Genomic DNA, 25,094 nt, shown 5'->3' with positions numbered 1-25,094 from the left:
ACAACCTCTGTGGAAGGCAGTTTGGCCTTCCTCAAACTGCCTTCCTCAGGAAGCTAAGTATAGAATTGCCATATGATCCAGCAAAACCATTGTTCTGTATCTATTCAGAGGACATGAGGGCAAGGACACAAATGGACATTTGCACACCAATGTTTATAGCAGCATTATTTACAATTGCCAAGAGATGGAAACAGCCCAAATGTTCATCAACAAATGAGTGGCTAAACAAGCTGTGGTATATACATACGATAGAATATTACACAGCTGTAAGACACAATAAAGTCATGAAACATGTTACAGTGTGGATGGGCATTGAGGACATTCTGCCGAATGAGATTAGCCAGAAACAAAAGGACAATACTGTATTGTCTTGCTGATATGAACTAACATTAATAAATGAACTGGAGAATTTCAGTTAAGAAAAAAGGTGATTAGAAGATAGAAATAGGGTAGAGATTGGGTAATTGGTGCTGAAGGGATACAGATTGTGCAACAGAACTGATTGTAAAAATTCAAAAATGGATAGCACAGTAATACCTGCTTGTAGCACAATAATGTAAGTACACTGAATGAAGCTGAATGTGAGAATGATAGAGGGAGGAGGGCTGGAGACACATATGAAACCAGAAGGAAAGATAGACGATAAAACTGAGATAGTGTAATCTGTGAATGCCTAGAGATTACAGTGACAGTTACTAAATGTAAATATTAAAAACACGTTTTTGGATGAGGAAGAACAAACAAATGTCAGTATTGCAGGGTGTTCAAAATAAATGCTCATTCATATTTTAAAACTTTAATTTCTGCATGAGACTAAAACCAGTCTTGGTACAAAATTTATATTTTGACTAGTGGACATTTCTTAATTTAACATATATGGACTGTTTAATTGAACACCGTAAATTCATGGAACCTTGAATAGGGCATGAGATTTTGTAGGTTTGTCCAGGTTAGTGTGATGCCCTGCTAAATCCCAGAGTGATTTGAGCAGTGAATAAAGAAGTATTTGCAAAGTTCCCTTGGGGAAATGGGGAGAAAGGCAGAAAATTCAACTTCCCCATTCAGAGAATTCCTGATATTCTCACAAGCAGCAGGGACAACCAAATCAACAGGCCAAACCCTCAATTTTGGAGTTTGTACCTATGAAACTTATCCTCTCAAAAGATAGGGTGAGCCTACTTAAAACTAGGCCTAAGAGTCACCCCCAGAGAACCTCTTTTGTTGCTCAGATGTGGCTCCTCTCTCAACGAACATGTCAAGCAAACTCACTACCGTCCCCCTCTTTATGTGGAACATGACTCCCAGGGGTGTAAACCTCCCTGACAATGTGGAAGAAATCCTAGAATGAGCTGAGATTTAGCATCAAAGGATTGAGAAAACCTTCTTGACTGAAAGGGGAAAGAGAGAAAGGAAACAAAATAAAGTATCAGTTACTAAGAGATTTCAAACAGAGTCAGTCGAGAGGTTATTCTGGAGATTATTCTTGCACATTATATAAATATCCCCTTTTTAGTTTAAGGTGTATTAGAGTGGCTGGAGGGAAGTGCTTGAAACTGTAGAGATGTGTACTTGTAGTTTCTTTAAGATGATTGGTAATGATACAGCTTTCTCAGTGTGACTGTGTGAATGTGGAAACCTTGTGTCTGATGCTCCTTTTATCGACGGTATAGACAGATGAGTAAAAAATATGATAAAAAATGTTTAGGGGAAACAAATATTAAAATAAATTGATTAGATTGAAATACTAGTGAAAGGGAGTGATAAGGAGTATAGGAAAAAATAGGGAAAACAAAGGTTAAAATATATTGGATAGATGGAAATACTAGTGGTCAATGAGAGGGAAGGGTAAGGGGTATGGTATGTTTGAGTTTTTATTTCTTTTTCTGAAGTGATTCAAATGTTCTAAGAAATGATCATGGTGATGAATATACAACAATGGGATGATATTGTGTGCCATTGATTGTACACCAAGTATGTAATGTTCGTATGTTTGTGTTTGTATGTTGTTTTGTCAATAAAAATATTTTTAAAAAGAAAACATATGACTGTACAACTTTAAGAGTGAACCCTTAAAAAAAAAGAGTGAACCTTATTGTAAACTGGAGTATAGTAAATAGTATAATTATAATATTATTTTTTTGTAACAAAAGTAACACTAATGCAAAGTGTCAGTAATATGGAAAATTGCATATTTGAGTGGGGTATATGGGAATCCTGTATTTTTTGCATGCTTTTTCTATAAACCTACAACTCCTCTGAAATAAAAAACAAGTAAAAAATATATTTGTAAATCCAGAGATACCGATTTACATTAAATTAATATGTAGCCTACTGTATTGTAAACATAATTCATTATTTTGTTAAGAACTTGGCAGAATATGATAAAATGCAGAATCTGAAGCTTGTTTTATAATTATCTACATGTTACTTTTTTTCTTTTTTATAGAAGTTTTGGATTTATAGAGCAATCTAGCATAAAATACAGGATTCCCATATACAACCCCAGTGACAACACCTCACCTTGCATTAGTGTGAAACATTTGTCACATTTGTTACAATTGATCATAGTACATTTTTATAATTGTACTATTAATTAAAGTCCATGGTTTATTTTACAGTAAGTACACTGTGTAGTGTAGTTCCATGGATTTTTTAAAGAAGTTTTATCCCATAACCATGTATACAATCTAACACTTCCCCTTTTAATCATATTCACATAAATATTTCAGTACTGTTAATTGCATTTACTATGTTGTGCTCTCATCCCCACTACCCATACCAAAACATTTCCATCATTTCCAAATAGGAACCCTTTACATTTTAAGCTAACTTTCCATTCCCTATCCCCACCCCATCCCCTTCGTTACTTATATTCTAGTTTTCTGACTCTATGAGTCTGCTTTTTCTAATTAGAATTAGCAAACATGTATTTCTCTTTAATGCCTCTTTTTATTTTATTTGTTCATATTTTGTATGTTCACTGGGCAAGGCTGGGACTGGATTGAGCCAGGCAAGGCATGCAGACTTGAGTTTGACTACCTCCTTAAACTTTGTGTCTTAGGTTCCTTCCTTGCCTCACCCTAGTCCTAACTTGTAACAGGGTATAAAAATAAAGCAATGAGCTATCATAGCTTGCCAGACCCCAACCAGAATCATTCCTGCTAATCGTAAAGAACACCTAGAGCATTATATAAGAGTCTACAAAGATTCCATGCCCTAGGTTAACTTTTCAGAAACCTACAACCTCCACATGGGTCCCTGGACCAGATAAGTCCTGAAATGCAGAGGGACTGGCTTCTCCAAAGTATCAACTAGGTCTATATCCCTATCCCATATCATCGACAGCCCCTTCCAACATGAAAGAGTTTGAATGAGCATAGCCTAAATTCCTCTAAAGAGTAGGAGAAAGATCAAAGGTGATGGTGGAGTTATGCAGAGAAGGTAGGGTTTAGCAAGCGAGTATGCTATTTCTTTTAGTCTCCGGTATCTTAGAGCAGCTAGAAGTAAAAACCTAAAATTATGCAATTGTAACCTATTCCAAACTCTGAAATTTGTTCTACAACTAATTGTTGTGCTCTGCTTTGAAATTTATTACTTTTTTGTATATGTGTTATTTTTCACAAAATAGAAAAAAAGATTGTGATGATAAAAAAAAAAAAAAAGCAATGATGGGGATTCTGTGGATCTCCAAGGTCACTCCAAATCCTGGCTGTCTCTTGACTGCCCCTTTTCCCTCCTTTATTGAACGGTGACAGGCAGCTGACACCATCAAAACACAACAGCTGACACCAATCAAAACATAGGGAAGTAAATGTGATAAAGAAATTCTTTCATAGAAACAAAAGGGAAATAATGGAAGGCTATCCCATTAGGGACAGAGGATACTCCACCAACCATTGCTGATTCACAATAATAACAGGGAGTGCTAGTTGATGTACTTGGGAAAAGTCTGAAATAGAATATTTATTTAAGGAAATTCAACTTCTTCAAGTAAAGTTCATTAAGTAAAACATAAATACTTACTCAAACATTCTATTTAGAAATGTGTTCTAAAACATAATTATAAGAATTTTAAAGAATTTTCTTTGGTTTGAAAAATATCTGATGGTAGATCAGATTTTTTTAATTTACTTTTTTATTTGAAAGTAAGTAACATATTGTTTATATAAAAGTAAGCCCCTAAAATTTTCCAGGAAGAGTTATTTTCAGTTTTATACTTTAGTACAAACGAAGGTCAAGTTTTTCAAATTTCACCAAGACAAAATAATCTTTTTTTAAGAGAACAGTCTTAGTGTATAATAATCATTTGTATATAGTGAAATAAATGTAAAATTAGTAGGAATAAACTTTGAATTCATCTTTGTTAAGGTACTTAGTCTTTTCCCACTTTTTTGCATTGTTACAAAATGTTTGTATGTGATCATAAGTAAATATGAGATAAGCCCTTATCATGAAGTTATAATATGAGAATACTTGTAGATATTTGATTTGTTAGAGCTGGAAAAATATTGTCAAGAAAATAAACTTCCAAAAAAAATAAGATATCCAAACTTCCACTTCAGATAAATGTGAATCATTACATGATAAACACTGTAATGCTGTGTACTTGAATCATTACATGATAAACACTGTAATGCTGTGTACTTTATTCCCCTTCCCTCACCTTTAATGTGTGCTAAAGGCAACAAAAGCAAAACATTAATAGATTCAAACTAAAGTTTTAATTGTCCTTTTTGAATGTATTCATTGCCTTAATTTATTTACTTTTTCTCTTATCTCAGGATCTGAGCAGCAAAGATATGAAGAGAGACTTATATATAGTTGCCCATGTGATCCGAATAGGTAATTTCAACCTCATCCATTTACATGACTAAGACCAGCCCAACTTGAAATGAGTATACCCTGCTCATGAGCTTTGTTTTCTCCCCAATTCGTACCTATTATTTTAGGCCTCAGAATTAGAGTCCAGTTTGGATTGTCCCTGACTCAGCTGCTGTGGTAGCTAGGTTTGATATAAATGAATGCATTTTTCCTCACTTGAAACTTTCTCTTCCTTTTTCATTTTGGACCCAAACTCTTTATTTCAAGTGTTCTGATTTTTGACATTCTCTCCATCACTACTCCCTGCCCCTGTACAAACCCTCCACTCCATATCTTATAGCAGATTCCCAAGGAGGTCAGTTTAAAGAAACAGCCCTTTCTGTGGTATATATCCAGAGTTATATATTTGTGCTATTTTCCCCCAAATTGGAGATACTATCCAATATCCAATTACTTCAGTAGGCTCGTCCTCTCACCTCTCCCCCACCCAAGATGAAGAAAGTGATTTGTGCGATTGTCCTGTGGTTGATTTACCCAGACTTATTTCAAGTTTATGATATATTTTGTGGCCTATAAGTAACCAAGTCTTCCTTGATAGTCTTAGGTTCTGACATAACTTGTGCGTATTTCCAAATAGTTTTTAATCCCTTGTAAACAAAACAGCTCTTTTGCTCTGTCTGTTAAGACTCTAGTTTTGCTTGTTTGCAAGTTTTACCCCTGTAGGAACAACTTTTGTGAGCAGGAAAAGCAGCCTCTCATCTACTTCTTGATGCTGCCCTTGCACCCACAGTGATTCAGGGGCAATTTGGTAGCAGAATTTAGTAGAAAGAGCAAGGCATTGACATCCTTATCTGTACATATGTAGTTTATACCTGGCAGCAAAAATAATAAACTTTGGATCCTTCAGTGCCTGGGGAGTTTAAATCTCTTAGCATGCTGATTTTTCTAAGCAATCCGTGAAATTAATTTATTCTTGGATGATTAATAAATGAAATGTTGTTGTTGGTTTAGTGATAGGTGATAAAGGGACTGAATGTGGAGTAGAAGAAGATCCTTTATCCATCTACCCTTTAGTCTTCCGATTTAGAGAATCTCCAAGGTGCCTGTACCTCTGACGTTCTAGGATGACAATCAAGGTATGCTTGAGAGGAGCATGGAGTTCTTAGTCTGATTTGTGTTTTCTGCTGTGCCCCAGGGCGGATGCTCCTGAATGACTCAAAGAAGGGCCCTGCCCACCTGCACTATCGGCGACCATATGGCTGTGCAGTTCTAAGCATCCTGGATGTCCTACAGTCACTCATGGAATTAAAAGAAGAAAAAGATTTTGTTCTTAAGGTTTATACGTGAGTAACTGATATTGGAAATATTCATGATTTGCAACATAAGATGTCGCAGTATTGCCCTCAAGAACAGCGGTTCTCAAGCCTCGCAGAACATAGAATCAGCAGCATGTAGGATAGGAAGTTTTCTGAAAATGCAGAGATTTTTATTAAAGGTCTGGAATGGGGCCCAGACAGCTGTATTTTTAATAAGCTTCCCAGGTGATTCTGAAACAGCTGAATTTAGATCCCTCTATCCCAAAGTCTGGTGGTTGCATTTCTTCTTCTCTCCTAGACTAATCAACCTTCTTACATTAATGCTCATGTGTCTTTGAAATAAAAATAGTCTTCTCTATTTAGTGCTTGCCTACCTGCTATTATAACTGAGGTGGTTACTGATGCAGATCGCTTCAAAGAATAATCATGAGTCAAGTTGCCCTGTCTTTGAAGAAAAATCAGTTTTTCTGAGGAACTGAGTCTCAGTCTTCTTTTTTTTTTTAATCTATTTATTAATTTAAAAAAATTAACAAACCAAATAAAACACCAACATATATAATCAGTAATTCATAATATCATCACTTAGTTGCATATGCATCACTTGTTAGAACATTTGCATCAATTCAGAAAAAGAAATAAAAAGACAATAGAAAAACAAATAAAACGAAAACAGAAAAAAGAAAGATTATACCTACCAAACCCCTTATCACTTTCATTGATCACTAGCATTTCAAACTAAATTTATTTTAGCATTTGCTCCCCCTATTATTTATTTTTATTCCATATATTCTGCTTATTTGTTTCAAGGTAGATAAAAGGAGCACCAGACACAAGGTTTTCACAATCACACAGTCACATTGTGAAAGCTTTATTATAATCATCCTCAAGAAACATGACTACTGGAACACAGCTCTACATTTTCAGGCAGTTCCCTCCAGCCTCTCCATTAGATCTTTTTTTTTGATGGATAAGACATTTAATTTTCAGAAAAGTAGGATTCTTATTTTTTTTAATTTTATTAATTAAAAAAAATTACAAGCAGCAAACAATCCCGACACATACACTCAGCAATTCACAATATCATCACATAGTTGCATATTCATCATCATGATCATTTCCCAGAACATTAGCATCAATTCAGAAAAAGAAATAAAAAGACAACAGAAAAATATAACAAACAGAAAAAAAAAATTTTACAGGCCATACCTCTTACTGATCCCTTTCATTGATCACTAGCATTTCAAACTAAATCTGTTTTAACATTTGTTACCCCTATTATTTATTTTTATTCCATATGTTCCTCTCATCTGTTGACAAGGTAGATAAAAGGAGCATCAGACACAAGGTTTTCACAATCACACAGTTACATTGTGAAAGCTATATCATTATACAATCATCATCAAGAAACATGGCTACTGGAACACAGCTCTACATTTTCAGGCAGTTCCCTCCAGCCTCTCCATTACATCTTGGATAACAAGGTGATATCTACTTAATGCATAAGAATAAACTCCAGGATAACCTCTCGACTCTGTTTGGAATCTCTCAGCCATTGACACTTTGTCTCATTTCACTATTCCCCCTTTTTGTCAAGAAGGTTTTCTCAATCCCTTGATACTGGGTCTCAACTCAATCTGGGATTTCTGTCCCACGCTGCCAGGAAGATCCACACCCCTGGTAGTCATGTCCCACGTAGACGGGGGAGGGTGGTGAGTCTGCTTACTGTTTTGGCTGGAGAGAGAGGCCACATCTGAGCAACAAAAGAGGTTCTCTTGGGGGTGACTCTTAGGCTTAATTTTAAGTAGACTTCACCTATCCCCTGTGGGGTTAAGTTTCATATGAACAAACCCCAAGACTGGGGGCTCAGCCTATAGCTTTGGTTGTCCACACTGTTTGTGAGAATATCAAGAATTCAACTTGGGGAAGTTGAGTTTTCTCCTGTTCTCACCATTCCCCAAAGGGGGCTTTGCAAATACTTTTCCACTCACTGATCAAATCACTCTGGGATTCATCAGGGCATCACCTGGACAAACCAACAAAATCTCATGTCCTATACAAAGTTCCACGTACTTAAGGTGTTCAATCAACTATCTACATAAGTTATATTAGGAGATGCATTAGTCAAAGTATAGATTTGTACCAAATAAACATTTTTTGCTTTAGTCTCACACATTAGTTGAAATTTTAAACTATGAAGTACCATCTGTTTTCAGCACACTGCAGTAATGACACTGTTTTGTTCTTCCTCATGCAAAAACATTTTTTAAATTTGTACATTTAGTCACTATCATTATACACTCTAGGCATTCCTAGGTTATACCATCTCAATCTTTATCGTCTATCTTTCTTTGTGATTTCATTTATGCCCCAGCCCTCCTCCCTCTATCATTCTCATATGCAGCTTTATTCAGTGTTTTAACATAATTGTATTACAGTTAGGTAATATTATGCTGTCCATTTCTGAGTTTTTATATTCAGTCCTGTTGTACAGTCTGTATCCCTTCAGCTCCAATTGCCCAATATCTTACCCTATTTCTATCTCCTGATGGTCTCTGTTACCAAGGAAATATTCCAAGTTTATTCACTAATGTCAGTTCATATCAGTGAGACCATACAGTATTTGTCCTTTTGTTTCTGGCTAATCACACTCAGCATAATGTCCTTAAGGTCCATTCATGTTGCTACATACTTCATAACTTTATTCTGTCTTACAGCTGCATAATATTCCATCTTATGTAAATGTCACAGTTTGTTTAGCCAACTGTCTGTTGATGGACATCCTGACTGTTTCCATCTCTTGGTAATTGTTAATAATGCTACTATAAACATTGGTGTGTAAATGTCCATTTGTGTCCTTGGCCTCGTGTCCTTTGAGTAGAGACAGCATATAGATGGGTTCTGTTCTTTAATCCATTCTGCCAGACTATGTCTTTTGATTGGAAAGTTTAATCCATTAACATTCAGTGTTATTACTGCATGGGTAGTACTTTCTTCTACTATTTTGCCTTCTGGATTTTATATGTCATATCTAATTTTCCTTCTTTTTGCCTTTACTCATAGTCTTCCTTTCTACACTCTTCTCCATACCTCTCTCTTCTGTCTTTTCGTTTCTGACTCTAGTGTTCCCTTTAGTATTTCTTGCAGAGCTGGTCTCTTGGTCACAAATTCTCTCAGTGATTTTTTGTCTGAAAATGTTTTAATTTCTCCCTCATTTTTGAAGGACAATTTTGCTGGATATAGAATTCTTGGCTGGCAGTTTTTCTCTTTTAATGATTTAAATATATTATCCCACTGTCTTCTCACCTCCATGGTTTCTGCTGAGAGATCTGCGCATAGTCTTATTGGGCTTCCCTTGTATGTGATGGATTGCTTTTCTCTTGCTGCTTTCAAGATCCTCTCTTTCTCTTTGACCTCTGACATTCTGATTATTAAATGTCTTGGAGTATGTCTATTTGGATCTATTCTCTTTGGAGTACGCTGCACTTCTTGTATCTGTAATTTTAAGTCTTTCATAAGAGTTGGGAAATTTTCAGTGATAATTTCCTCCATTAGTTTTTCTCCTCCTTTTCCCTTCTCTTCTCCTTCTGGGACACCCACAACACGTATATTCGTGCGCTTCATACTGTCTTTCAATTCCCTGAGTCCCTGCTAATATTTTTCCATTTTTTCCCTATAGTTTCTGTTTCTTGTCGGATTTCAGATGTTCTGTCCTCCAGTTTAGAAATCCTATGTTCTGTCCCTTGAAATCTACCATTGTAGGTTTCCATTGTTTTTTTTCATCTCTTCTACTGTGTCTTTCATTCCCATAAGTTCTGTGATTTGTTTTTTCAGACTTTCAGTTTCTTTTTGTTCTTTCCTTGCCTTCTTTATATCCTCCCTCAATTCATTAATTGGTTTTTAATAAGGTTTTCCATGTTTGTTCGTACATTCTGAATTAATTGTTTCAGCTCCTGTATGTCATTTAAATTGTTGGTTTGTTCCTTTGACTGGGCCATATCTTCAGTTTTCCCAGTGTGATTTGTTATTTTTTGCTGGCGTCTAGACATTTAATTACCTTAATTAGTTTATTCTGGAGATTGCTTTCACTTCTTTTATCTAGGGTTTTCTTGCTGGATGAATTTGTTGTCTATCTGTTCTGACATTCAGTTCAGCTTTTTCTGGACCTCTAGCTTAGGTTTTGTTTAACAGAGGAGAATTTTTCAGTTCTTGTTTTCTTGTTTCTTGCCCTGCTTGTGTGGTGCCTTTCCTCCACACACACTTAGGAGGGTCTACTTAGATATTATAGACCGCAGCCAGATTTTCCCAGACCGAACTGGCCTCCTATCAGGAGGAAAGAGTCACCTGCGTTGGTTTTCCCCGAGGGTGAGACCCAGCAGGTTGAAAGACTTTCCTGTGAAGTCTCTGGACTCTCTTTTTCTTATTCTGCCCAGTATTTGGCGCTTGTCTGACTGCAGGTCCCACCAGCATAAGATGATGCGGTCCCTTTAACTTTGGCAGACTCTCCCTGCTGGGGGCGTGGTGGAGACAGAGGAGAGGTTGTAGGCTGGTTTTAATGGCTTCAAATTACCAAGCCCTGGTGTCTGAATTCCTTGATGGAGGGATTCCACCTGGGTGGGGCTTCACCCCTCCCTTGGGGAAGGCACAAGCTCCAGATAAGCCCCCAAAAGAGCTCACTTCTGCCTATACCTGGGGCAGTTGCAGCCTGAAAAGTCCTGCCGCTGTGTTCAGAGGCAGTCAAGCCTTTGTAGATACACAGCCACAAAAACCTCTGTTTCCTTCTCTTTTTTTTACCCCCTTTTTCTGTCAGTCCTGTCCCCTTGGTGCCGGGGCAAAAATGAGCAACCTCCGATTTGATCAGGTTCACCTAAGCTGGGGGCCTATTTTTAGTAGTCAGAATTTGTTAATTAGTTCCACAATTGGTGTTTGATTGTACGCAGTCCCTGCTGCTGGTAAAGTCCTTTCCTTTCCCCTCTGGGAAGCGGCCTGTGGGGGAGGGGCACTGGCCACTGCAGCTTTGGGAACTCACGGTTCTGGGGGGTGCTTGCAGCCAGTCCAGCTGGTCCAGACTGGGGTACGCTGTGTGTCTGGTCACTGTTGTGGCTCCGGGAGCTGTTCTGTACTTTTTCTGGTTATTTAGTAGTTGTTCTGGAGGATGAACTAAAATGTGCATGTTGTTAAGCCGCCATCTTGACCCGGAAGTCCTCAGTCTTCCTTTCCTCTACTGTGTATCTCTAAGTACTTCCCAACAGACATGTGTTGTTTTTAGTGTTATTTAACCAGGGGATATGCCTTAAAGAAATGGTACATTCCTTCTGACTCTAGTTAAGCAATTGAAAAAACAGATTAAAGAAAAGAAACATGGAACTCAGGTATATATCTTGTCTTTGCTTATAGAAACTTAGACTCAAATAGTGGTGCTGAAAATGATCCATGGTGAATTTCATAAGCTTTTAAAAGCAAATATATTTCTAAATCATAGAATTTAAAAAAAAATCTTTTTTTTGTTTTTGCCCAGTATTGTTCTTACAAATTAAATGTAATAAAACTTTCCGTCACTGCTATAGCATACCTCCACTATAATATTGTATGGAAGAACTTCTGAATTATCTGTTGTTGTGTCTGACTCAGACATGAAATGAACTCAATTCACAATTACACTTAATTTGGGCTTTTGTATAATTAACCACACTTGATTAATTTTACAATAAAAGCCCAGCTCTCTTTACCTATTTTGCCTTAAGCTCTTTTCTGTTCAAATTTGTACACTTTATGAAATGAGGGTCTTCCTTAACAGTAGTAACTTACAAAGAAAAGTGGCTGTTTTTTACTTCCTTCCATGTGTCAGCCACAGACTTTCTGCTATACCAAATCTCCTCATTTATGGGTGGCAGAGCCTGTTTATTGATATTGCCGCTTCCCTTTGTAAAGGACTAAACAGAAATCCCAATTCATTTTTATATCATCTTACTTCACTCTCTCCCTTCCTAGGGATTTATGGGTAGCACTCCAGAATTAAATCCTTTGCATGTAACAGCTGCTGCACTGTTCAGTGCATATTGTCATTGCAGATCAGAACTTGCATAGCATCCCTCTTGAAATCATGCTGTCAGCCTTAATTGGCCTAATTGCTTCTAAAACAACAGCTTTCAATAACAGCTTGTCACTTTGCAAGAAGTGGGATTCGTGTATAGCTTTTTCTTAGCATTTTCCCACAGGCTGTGTCTAATATATCATTTCTAAAAAGCCAAATAAAGATGTTTTTACAGAGAAGATAATTTAAATTTTTTTTAAGGATTAATAGAGTTAAAATGTGAAACAACTGTTCTACTTGAAATGTTAACAGACTTTCAAATAGACTCCCAAATGTGTGTTTTGTGAAATTTGATTTTGTGTGTAGCATGGAATTCATCTACGATTAGTGATTTTAATCCACATCAGCACAGTGAATCCAGCCCTCAGGAGCAACTGTTTTCCAGTGAGTTTTAGAGTTAGATTGAGTTTGTTGGTTAGATTGAATCAGGAGGTTAAAGGGTTTGGTAATTGCAACTGATGCTACTTTAGTCTTTGCTAGAAACAGGATTTTGTAAGGATAAAAATCTCTTGTACAGTTTTAATCAATGAATTGACAAAAGAGCCCATTCGCTGTTGATATTCTCATCACTTTTTTCATTATTCAGAGTCATTCTCAACCAGAGAAGACTCAAACTGCTGTCTCTCTCTGCTGAGGCTACTACCCTGGCTTTATAGCTGTTGTTTAATATCATGTGTATATGGGGACACCATATGCCTTTAAGAAAATTGCAAGAAGAAGCTGAGGCATAAAAACTATGTGGCTTTCCTAATGGTCCAGAAAGCCTTAAAAGTTACAAATGAAAAACCACTATGTGCAGTTAAACTTGATATAGATATTTATGTTGCTCCCTGGCCAGAGGAACAAGGGTCACAAGCAGGCTCAGTGCTTGCTGAACTAACACATGAAAGAGGAGTAAAGGGAAGTGCCAACATGTTGGTAGTGGTGGAGCTAATGCCAACATATTGTTGTTGGAGTTCCAAAAATAATACATGTGACCAAATAAAAGGTATCTCTGAAGATGTTATGGCTACTCTGCAACTTCACAATGAAAAAAATCTAAACAAACACTTTTCAGGCCAACCTGAATGAGGTAGACAAATAAGTATTTAGAAGAGTAAATATATTATTTTGGTTTGCAACAGCATTTAAATCACATAATATATAAACCTTACTTTAAGGCAATTTTATGGATAAGGTAGCTATGAAACAAAGCGACTAAAGGCAACATCTGAAAAAATACCTGAATAAGTCTAGGGTCTATATCCCAAATATAATGAAAGATTCCCCTCCAATCACCTATTTCCAATCTCACACATCTTTCATGTTACAAGGTTTTCACTGAATCCCCTTATTTTGAACATCACAGCACTTTCTGGGTAAGTTTATTAGTCTGAAATGACCACAATCAATGCAAGTTTTAGATGTTTAGAAAGTTTATCTGACAGAATTAGTAAGGGAAAAAAAAAAAAGCAAAGCTGCACAGATTTAGTAATTATTCTTGGGGTATGACCTCTAAATTGAAGAGTTGTATGTTTTATAAATAAGCCTTTCAAAAATCACCTTAAAAGCAGCATAGTACGTGGTTATATCATGAGGTCACAAACAAGAGCCTACAGGACAAATGAAGCACTAGTTTCTAGTTTGCTAGCTGCCAGAATGCAATATACCAGAAACGGAATGATTTTTAAAAGGGGGAATTTAATAAGTTGCTAGTTTACAGTTCTAAGGCCGAGAAAATGTCCCGGTTAAAACAAGTCTATAGAAATGTCCAATCTAAGGCATCCAGGGAAAGATACCTTGGTTCATGAAGGCCAATGAAGTTCAGAGTCTTTATCTCAAGTGAGAAGGTACATGGCGAATAGGGTCAATGTTTCTCTCTCATCTGGAAAGGCAAGTGGCGAACACAGCATCATCTGCTAGCTTTCTCTCTTGGCTTCCTTTCATGAAGCTCCCCAGGAGGCATTTTCCTTCTTCATTTCCAAAAGTTGCTAGCTGGTGGACTCTGCTTCTCATGGCTATGTCATTCTGCTCTCTCAGAATCTCCAGCTTTCTCCAAAATGTTTCCTCTTTCATCGGATTCCAGTAAACTAATCCAGACCTACCCGTGTTGCTTCCTGTTTGAACGGAGCTCGAAGGATATTAAGGAATGATGAGAAAGAAAGAAAGGAAGAAGGAGAGAAAGAAACAGACAGGCTCAGGGGGTCTGAAGCTTGAGTTTACTTCAGACAGACTTCAGACAACTTTATTCTCAACCAGATCTTAGTTATATACCACAGGATGTCAGTAGATATGCAGGCATTTCCTGAGGGAGCAAGATTCTTATCTCAGTGTTCTTCATACTTAACATAACTGTTTTGGGTAAACATTCTCTTCCTCCCAGACTGCTCTACATAACAATCGCCACAGTTTACTGCTGCCATCCCGAGGCCAGCAGCTTGCAACAAATTCTGTAGGTCTTGCTTTAAACTCTTGGCTTCTACATACCCGAATGGGTGGAGACACGTCTCTACCTAATCCAGCTTAACAACCACTCTTCACTGAGTCACATCTCTACGGAGATGATCTAATTACAGATTCAAACATATAGTACTGAATAGGGATTAGAAGAAATGACTGCCTTTACAAAATGGGATTAGGATTAAAACATGGCTTTTCTAGGGTACATACATCCTTTCAAACCAGTACACACAGTAACAAGTAACAGTAAGCAAACATGTAATTGTGTCTCAGGATGATTTTCTAGTGAAAGCACCATCAAGGATTCAAAGAGTGATATAGCAAAACCAATCTGATGGAAGTAAAAATAATGTACCTTGAAAAACTGTCAGATGACTCAGAAAGTAGCTCTAATAATGACAAAGACCTAATGGTGTGGTTGCATATGAAAAATTTGAATAAAATTAAATTCTGGGTTCAAGCCCCATTCTGGCAGAATTTTCTCAGGAGTCCATGCATTTCTGTTTATAGAAATATGGTTTAAACAAACTTAGCCTTAACACAACCACCTTCATAGCTGGGGAATAAGAGCAGAATCACAGCACTGATTTCCTGGCAACATCTGTCTCTAGCTCTTCAGTATTACAGAGAGCCCATTTTTTCCTCCACAGGGATGGATGGGGTATTTTATACCAATACATGGTAGAATATGTAGTAAATATCTACTTGTTATAAACTTTATGCATATAATATTGACTCAAAATATTATAGTCAATTTATTAGAATTGCAAAGAGGAGATAAAATTACGGAAGTAGGATATTTTTCAGCATTCATCACAGGTCATTATTATCTTTTACAGATGAGGAAACAAGGCAGAGAGTGGTGGGGAATGTGCCTGGCCATGCTGGTAAAGAGACCATGCTCATAACTACTTTCTCTGCTCTTCCTAAAAAGGGTGAACATAATCTACCATGCAAAATAGGGATTAAACAAAGGGAGAGCTCTTGATTCTAGAACAAGTGTAAACTGGGAGTACCCAGCATACTAGGCTATATGCTTCTTCCAGCTCTACACAAATGCTCTGCCCAAGAAACTGCATACATCTTTTCCAGCACCCATGGGACATTTACAAAAACAGTCACAGAAAAAAATTTTCATAAATTCCATAGAGCAGAAATTGCTCAAGTCACATTCTCTGGTCATACTGCAGGTAGCATACAGTGTATCGTATCAGTCATCCCAAGGGGGAAAAACACAGTCATCCTGATTTTTAAAAATGTTCTTGACTAAAGTCAACCTTGATTCCCAATTACTTAATAATTTCTAATAAACCAAGAATAAAATGTTATTTCTTGCAGTTTGTGCTAACTGGTATCAGTAGACTTCCCCACCAGAGATCAGTATCAATCAAAGTGTAGATATCAAACAGAGAACAGATATATGATATACAATAGCATAGGTAAAAATATATACTGTATGTATATAAGTAAATAGTGTGGCTAAGCACATCACCTTTTTTAGCTGCAAAACTGAAATTTGAGATCATAGTTTAGAGGTGTGAGCCATATGGATTTGAATTGTAGTTTCTTGTGGCTGTCATAATAAATTACCACAAATTTGATGACTTAAATGACAGATACTGATTTTTTCACAATTCTGGAACCCAGAAAAAAAGTATCAGCAGGGCCGCCCTTCTGAAGGCTCCAAGGAGGAATCTATTCTTTGCCTCTTCCAGCTTCTAGTAACTGTTGGCATTCCTTGACTTGTGGCCACACCACTCCAGTCTTTGCCTCCGTGGTAATACTGCCTCTTCAGTCTGTGTCGTCTTCTCTCTGTCTCAAATCTCCCTCTGCCTTTCTCTTACAAAGGCACTTGCCATTAGATTTAGGGCAAGATAATTGTTCTAGTTTGCTAGCTGCTGGAATGCAATATACCAGAAACAAAATGGCTTTTAAAAGGGGAGATTTAATAAGTTGCTAGTTTACAGTTCTAAGGCCAAGAAAATGTCCCAATTAAAACAAGTCTATAGAAATGTCCGATCAAAGACAGCCATCCAGGGAAAGATACCTTGGTTCAGGAAGACCGATGAAGTTCAGGGTTTCTCTCTCAAATGAGAAGGCACATGGTGAACACAGTCAGGGATTCTCTCTTGGCTGGAAGGGCACATGGTGCACACAGTATCATCTGCTAGCTTTCTCTCCTGGCTTCCAGTTTCATGAAGCTCCCCGGGAGGCATTTTCCTTCTTCATCTCCAAAGGTCTCTGACTGGTGGACTCTCTGCCTCGTGGTGCTGCAGCATCCTCTGCTGTCTCGGAATCTCCCATTCTCCAAAATGTTTCCTCTTTTATAGAACTCCAATAAACCAATCAGGACCCACCCAAATGGGTGGAGACATGTCGTCACCTAATCCAGTTTAACAACCACTCTTGACTAAATCACATCATCCAGGGAGATGATCTGATTACAGTTTCAAACATACAGTACTGATTAGGGATTATTCTACCTTTATGAAATGGGATTTATATTAAAACATGGCTTTTCTAGGGGGCATACTTCCTTTCAAACCAGCATAATAATCCAAGTTGATTTCCTCATTTCAAGGTCCTTAATTTAATTACATCTTCAAATAACAAGTATGTTCACAGGTTCCAGGGGTTAGAATATGGACATGTCTTTTTTTGCAGGTTGTACCTCCCAACCCCCAAGAGTTTTTGACACAGTAGGTCTAGATGGGGTCCATGAATTTGTGTTTCTAACAAGTTTATGGTTGATAACAGTATTGCTGGTCCAGAGACCACACTTTTTTTTACATGTATTTTATAAATTGTCTGTTATATCCATTCATTGCTAAAATTCTAATTTTGTAGAATAAGTATACAGAGCAAGCTGGGTTTCTCAAGTTCCTGCTCAGGGACAAGGGTAGATTTTCTTTGACTTAGTGAGCACTTCCCAGTAGAACTCAGCCATTGAGGACACAGACTCTAGAGCCAGAGTGCCTGAGTTTGAATCTTAGCTTCACCATTACTGGTTGTATGACCTGAGCAAGGTGTTTAACCTCTCTGTCTCAGTTTCTTCCACTTTACAAAAGTGAACAATTTCAATATCAACCTCTTTGAGTCACAGTAAAAATCAAATGAGTCAATGTATATCAAGCCTTTGAGACAGTACCTGGCCCATAAGAAAGGTCAGCTGCTTCCATTACTAGTCTTAGATGCTGGATTTACCCTTGGGGTATCAATCCCGAACATGATGATTGGCGCATCAATCCTTTGTTTTCCATAGGGGACCTTCTACCAGAGCCAGATTCTCCATAAGAGGTCCTTGGTCTTTCATTGCCTCCAGCTACCTCTTTTTCTCTTGCTAACAGAAGAAGAGGCACTTTGAGAAAATAATATTGTTGATATCTTCATTTTGTTGCTTTGAGTCCTTTTTTTCCTTAATGATGATAATATATTTGGCCGTCGAACCAAACTGTGAAATGGAGTCTTCCACAAATGGTGGAATGAGGTGTTTTGATCTTTACTGTCCTGGATGTTAATCAGTAATGAAGATTGTGATCATGTTTCTCCTGTTAACAGATATTTTCTAAAATTTTCAACAATAATTTGATTGTTCAATCAATTCCACAAAGGTACCAATCAGAATTGTTGCTCCAGATTGTAACTAATCCCTTTAACTTCTGCCAAATAGTCCTAATGTGCTTTCTTTGAGAATCCTGATCAGGAAGGAGCCCACTGCTGTTTCCTTCCCGAGTGGGCTAATCCAAGCTCACAGACAAACAAATGTAAGCATCTGGGCCGCTTATTTGTACCTCAATAACTGAAGTCTAATCCCCTCTTTACGTCTTGAATCCTAACTTTCAGCCTTTCTCTATCTGCTGCTCCCCACATAGCCCTTTGTATACTTGAAATAAAATTAATTAAATTAGTTAATTAATTTCTACCTTTAGTAAGTTTTGATTAAGCATTACTCTCTAATATGAAATTAGATACTTGAGGAAATCAAACTTACTTCGTGGAAGTACAGACCTTTTATTTACTTACTCTAATAGATTGTAATCAAGGAAAAATTTTTTTCTATAATTTATAAGTATCATTTTAGGGAAGGAAGTACAAATGCCCTGCTGAGAATGTTGTGGATGTTATAAACCATAAGATGATGTTGACAGTAGTCTATTTCCTTTGTGACTTGTTTGCGTACAATAGTACATCCAACCTGGATTGAAAAGTTTAATAGGTAGTATGTGACCATTTTGCTGTGACTGCCCCATGGAGAAGCAAATCTTAAGTTTGGTGTGTTTGGCATTGAAAATATGGTAACCTATCTGGTTAAATTTCATTGTTTTTTTTGGTTCTGACTCCTAGCATAGAATTCTTTTTCACCTGTGTGTTTGTTTTTCTTCTTCTTTATCCTCCTGTTTTTCTCTCTGTAATTAAGATGAGCATGTAGGTCCAGGTTGGGAATTATAGGCAATAAATATATTGTGAAGATTTCCTTACATAATAGATGTGCTCCTGAAAGGGAGATATAAATTGGTATTAATACATTAATACATGATTTTAATATTGATACTACCTATTATATAAAGAGGTAAATGAATTATTTCATAAAGCAAATGATTGATCCTGCTTTATCTTTTTGGATCTTGGGCTTATTACTCAAATTCTGTGAGCCTCCGTTTCTGATCCATGAAATGGAAATAATGGTCACCTGCCTCAAAAGGTTTTATATATTCAGATTTTAATATATTTGTGTTGCTTAAAATGAAATATGTCTGTACTTAGAGAATTGTGATTTCACAACTTCATTCTCCTAAAGCAGTGGTTAACAAATTTTTTGGCAGCAGAACCCCATCTCATAAAAGAACAAAGTACTGAGCAACCCTACTTGGAATGGAGGAACTGGGCCCAAAATCCAAGCCCTCACAGCTTTCCAGCCTTTCCCTATGGGTATTCGAGGAATTCAGTTTGAAACCCCAACACAGATGCTTTAACTTAACCATGGTGGGCATATTCTGAGCATGACATTGGTTTTATTTTTTTATCAAGGATCTGCTATTTGCCTGACTCTATATTGGGTGTTTGCAGATATTATATCTTAGTTCATCCTCTCAATAATCCTGTTAGATCCACATTGTCATCACCATTTTATAGATACCTAAATTGAGGTTAACTTACTTTTCCAAGTCACACCACAGAAATTCACAAAGCTGAGATTTGAAACCATGTCTTTGACTCTACTCTGGTTCTTAGCTATATACTACATGTTTTGTTTAGAGTATAGGGTGGTATATGGGAAGAGCCTAGGTTCAGGAGTTGGGTGGATCTAGATCTGAGGTGACTTTGGACAGGTCCCATACCTCTCTGAGCCTTAGTCTCCTCTCTGTAAGATAGAGATCATATTAACTACTTCATATGGCTGTTAAGTTGATCATCTGAGACAATGTATGTGAATAATAATCACAGCTGACATTTACTGAGCAGTTTTCTACATCCCAGGCACTGCTCCAAACACTTGGCATGTCTTAGACTCAGTCCTCCCCAAAACTCCATGAAGCTTCTAAAGCACCTCATTCAGCACATGGCACACAGAATATGTTCAACCAATGTTAGTTCCTGTTCAGTTTTTACTTAACAGGAGGCATTTGGTTGAATTATGCTCTTTTCGGCAACCTCTCCAGCTACAGCCACACACACTTCTTGTGAAGCGCTCAGTATTTTGTTTAGACTTGTCAGAATTTGGAGTTTCTGACATAATCAGCAGGAAAAGTAGTATTTCTTCGTATGAGATTTTCAGGAAAGAAGAATGGGGTCAGGTCCAAATTTTGAGGACCCTAAATGGGTTCAAGCAGCTTCCATCTGGGTAATGGTGGAGAGGTGGGATCCTACCCAGAATGAATCAGATTGATTGGTGTCAGTATAGCCTTGGGAACTCCAGTAAATTAATCAGGCCATTTTTATAGAAATGTTTGCTGTTTTTATTCATACATCTTGATGCTTCTCTTTTCTTTTGCACTGTAGGTAAGGGTTGCATGAATCAGTGGTCATCATCGGTACTGTTCCTAAATCTGTAGATCATTGCCTCTTTCTAGCTTATTAGGACTTTTAACCAAATAAAGGACAAAATAAAGCTGTTCACATGCAAAGGAGAAGGAATTTTAGTATGGAGTATTAGCAATAAATTAAGTTTTCAGCCATGGTCAAGATCAATGGTTGCAGTCTAAGTGATGGCAAACAGAATGGAAATGCTGATTGACTAACTGTAAGGAAACAAGTACCCAAAAGTCTAGTGCAAGGATAGGCTTTCAGGATCACAGTACTCTGCGGCCTCCCCTCTCCCTGTGTCCATCATGGGTTTTGGGAACAGGCAAACTTATATTTAGACTGTAACTCTACCTCACTTTGCTTATCTACACAATGGACATGATAATAACTACCTTATAGAATTATGAGAATTAACTTAAGCAATATGGAAATGTTCCCCCACCAGTTGCTTACATGCAGTAGATACCCTTCTTAAAAAGCAAACTTAAAGGTCTTACAAAGAACCCTTAAAATTGCTTGAATGTCTTTTTGGAGTAGTCCACATTAGAGAAAGATGAGAATTTAGGGTGAATGCCAGTCAGAAACACAGAAATCCAGAAGGTAAAGAGGTAGTAGGAAACGAGGTGGAGTAAAATGTGTTCTTGTGCCTGAGTGAAAAATCAATCAGAAAAGTATTCTGAACTCTGAAGCTACATACCTGCTCTGATGCTCCTAAAAGCTTAGCGATCCCAACAGAAAACAGAAAACCTCTCATCCCTCTGTCTTATTCCTTGCGTAAAATCCTTGGACATGTGGAAGTTGAAGTGCTACTTTATTGTCAGTGCTTTTCATCTCCTCTGTGAAGAAAGTACACAACTACAGAGGCCCACAGAACTCTTTCAGATCACAAAATCCCCCATACATTTTATAATTGAAAAACGAACTATTGACATTAGTAATCACTGTCTAAATATTTGACTGGATATAACATCATCATGGCTCATTATATCACAATTCATTTGATTATTTATATAAATTCTAAACATTTCTCATTTTTCCTTACAAAATCTCCCAGTGATTGGGATTGGCTAAAATGTGCTGATAATACCACTTCCCCTAGTTTCAGCAGCTTCCCAGACTGGTCATATTTATGGGCAATCAGTTAATCAGCATTCCTTTTTCACACAGTTCTCCCTCAGAATCCTCAGTGCTGATAATTCAAAATGCCTCCAGATATCATGAAATGTCCCTGGGGTCAGGTTCACACCCAGTTGAGAACCACTGCTGTGCCAATTTGAATGGACGTATGTATCCTAGAAAAGCCATGTTTTAATCCTAATCAGTCTTGTGGGAGCAAGGGTTTCTTCTAATACCTATTAAGTACTATAGGTTGGAAACTTGATTAAGTTATCTCCCTGGAGATGTGACTCAATCAGTTGTGGGTATTAAACTTGATTAAATAGAGATGTGTCTCCCCCATTCTATGTGGGTCTTGATTGGTTTACTGGAATCCTTTAAAAGAGGAAGCATTTTGGAGAAAGCTTCAGAACATCATGTCCACAAAAAGCAGACTCCACCAGCCAGTGACCTTTGCAGCTGAGGAAGGAAAATGCCTCCTGGAGAGCTTCATGAAGCAAGAGGCCTGGAGAGAAAGCTAGCAGATGCCACCATGCTCACGATGTGTGAGAGGGAAACACTGAACGTCATCAGCCTTCTTGAACCAAGGTATCTTTCCCTGTATGTCTTGAGTTGGACATTTCTATAGACTTGGTTTAATTTGGACAATTTCATGGCCTTAGGACTGTAAAGTTGCAACTTATTAAATTCCCCTTTTTAAAAGCCATTCCATTTCTGGTATATTGCATTCTGACAGCTAGTAAACTAGAATTGCTATAAATCTGTACAAATGGAGATAAATATTTTTTCATCCAGTAATTTTATTTCATTTTCTCCTAGTCCAATATTGTAATTACATTTTTCTATCACATTCAAGGCATAAAAATGTTTTAGTCTGTTCCTGAATTCTTTGACACTTGTTTGGTTTAAATTTAGTTTAAAACCATTGTCTTTTTCAAAATCTTCTAAGAGCTTCATGTGGCAGAAGTGGTTGTAATCTTTGCAGTCTCATGATCATCAACTGATAGCATCACAAGAGTTTTGTTGAATATGGCTTTCTGAATTCATAGTTGATTGTATCTGCCTGGAATTGTAGAAATTAATACTGTATGCTGTGAATTGTTTGGGTTTCTGGGTAGGTTGATGCATGAAAGGAATGCTGTGCCACCAGTGGCATTTTCACCCACTTAGTATACTCTCATCAGGAGTAAGAGAAGGAGGGGCACTAGATGGTACTCTGCGCTATATGTCAGCAGACTGAGGCTCAGGACCCTACAGGGTCTAGACAAGCCATATCCCTCTACTCCTTTAGACTTCTAAGGTGATTTTCATTTCTAATTATATATTATAATTTAAAGCTAACACCCTCACTTTCAAGAAGTTTATCATCTAGTTAAGAAAATCAAAGATAGAGTATAGAAATTATCTACAATTGAGAGTGTTGATGAACTGTGGACTTTGGGCACTATACATGATCCCTGATGAATGTGTCTGAAGGATGCACTGACTGAGATGTAGATTGGCAAACGATGGTGTATACTTACAGCGAACATTGTGCTGCTACAAAAAGAAAAGAAGTCGTGAGGCAAACAACAATGTGAATGAATGTGTAGGACATTTGATAGTGAGGCAAAATAAGCCAGGAACAAAAGAACAATAATGGTATGCTCTCCTTTAGAAAATGCTTACCAGAAAACAGGGCCTAGATTGTAAGCTTTTATAGAAGACACATTTAGTCTGGAGCAGTAATTATTATTTCTAGATTTCAAGAGGCTGTTTTATATATATTTATATATAGCCTGATATTTAGACATAAGAATGAAGCCAATCAGGTTGGGGTTAAAGTAATTCAGAACCCAGAATTAAGGAAAACAATGTCTGTGTTTTAGAACCACACATACTCTTTGAGACCAAAGGAAGAAAAGTTTATTTGGTCTGGAACTGAAATTTTCTGTAGCACATGATCTAACTCAACCTATATTATAGCTCATTTGAACAATTGAAACACAGGGATCCCAGAATAAGAAAGAGGTTCTGTAAGCCTGTACAGCCTAATGTAATGCCTGTATACATCCTTGAGTATATTAACCAGCTAATCAAAAAGTATTGGCAAAGTCCCTTGAAGGATGGGAGAAAAAATATGGAAATATTAAACTTTGCCATCAGGAAATCTCCTGATACTATATCAGACTTAAGGGACACACAAATCAATAGGCCATGCCCTTGATCTTGAGGCTTACTCTTGTGAAGCTTATCTAGGTAGCAGAGAAGTTTAGACTACCTATAGGTATACTTAAGAGTTACTTCTGGCGGACCTCTTTTGTTTCTCAGATGTGGCCTCACTCTCTCTAAGCCCAACTTTGTGGTTGAAATCTTTGCCCTCCCCACTACGTGGGACATGACATCCAGGGGTGAAAGTCTCCCTGGTAACATGGGAAATGACTCCCAGGGATGAATCCAGCCCTGGCACTGCAGGATCAACAATTCCATCCTGATCAAAAGGGGGGAAAGAAGTGTAACTAATAAAATATCAGTGGCAGTGAAAGTTCAAACAGAGTCAAGAGGCTACTCTGAAGGTCGCTCTTATGCAAGCTTCAGTTAGACATCGCTACCTATCATAACCTGCCAAACCCCAGCCAATCCTAAAGAACACTGAGTGCAAAATGTAAGATTCCACAAGGGGTCCATGCAGTAGTGTAACTTTCCAGAAACCTATAACCTCCAGATAGATCCCTGGACTAGATAAGTCCTAAAACTTAGAGGGCCCAACCTCTCCAGAACATGAGATAGTTCCATCTCCCTACCCCATATTAGAGACAGACCCTTCCAACATGAAAAGGTTAGAATGGCCATAGCCCAAATACCCCTAAAGAGAGGGATAGAAAGATCAAAGGTGATGGTGGAGTTATACAGAGAAGATAGAATTTAACAAATGAATATGATTGCTGAATCATTAATATCTCTTTTAGTCTGTAGTATCTTAGAGCAGCTAGAAGTAAAAACCTAAAATTGTGGAATTGTAACCCATGTCAAACTCTGCAATATGTTCTACAACTAATATTGTGTTGCTGTGCTTTGAAATTTATTGCTTTTTTTGTATATATGTTATTTTTCACAAAAAAAGAAAGAAAAAAGTCGATTGAGGTTATAAAAACATATTTAAGCCTTCTTGCTTCCTATATTCTGGAACAGGCAGAAGGAAAAGTCTGAGAGGATCATATGGTAGCCCATGACAAACTCTGGGATCTGTCCTGTAACTACTTGTTGAAGAGTGCTTTGAAAACTATTGCTTTTTTATTTCTTTGCTT

At 37.4% G+C, this 25,094-nt stretch overlaps 1 protein-coding gene across 11 annotated transcripts in view; it reads left to right on the top strand.

The window, feature by feature from the left end:
• Positions 1-25,094, top strand: part of DOCK3 (dedicator of cytokinesis 3) — a 719,821-nt gene that overhangs the window by 524,991 nt on the left and 169,736 nt on the right. For all 11 annotated transcript variants that reach the window (XM_077129171.1, XM_077129169.1, XM_077129173.1 and 8 more), the window contains 2 exons: positions 4,782-4,842; positions 6,017-6,164. In XM_077129171.1, coding sequence (XP_076985286.1) covers positions 4,782-4,842; positions 6,017-6,164 — 209 coding nt within the window. The remainder of the gene's footprint in view (positions 1-4,781; positions 4,843-6,016; positions 6,165-25,094) is intronic.

Source organism: Tamandua tetradactyla, chromosome 15, assembly GCF_023851605.1.
Source record: "Tamandua tetradactyla isolate mTamTet1 chromosome 15, mTamTet1.pri, whole genome shotgun sequence".
Classification (NCBI taxonomy): Eukaryota; Metazoa; Chordata; class Mammalia; order Pilosa; family Myrmecophagidae; genus Tamandua; species Tamandua tetradactyla.
The sequence above is the reverse complement of the archived record's forward strand: the minus strand, read 5'-3'. Positions and strand labels throughout refer to the sequence as shown.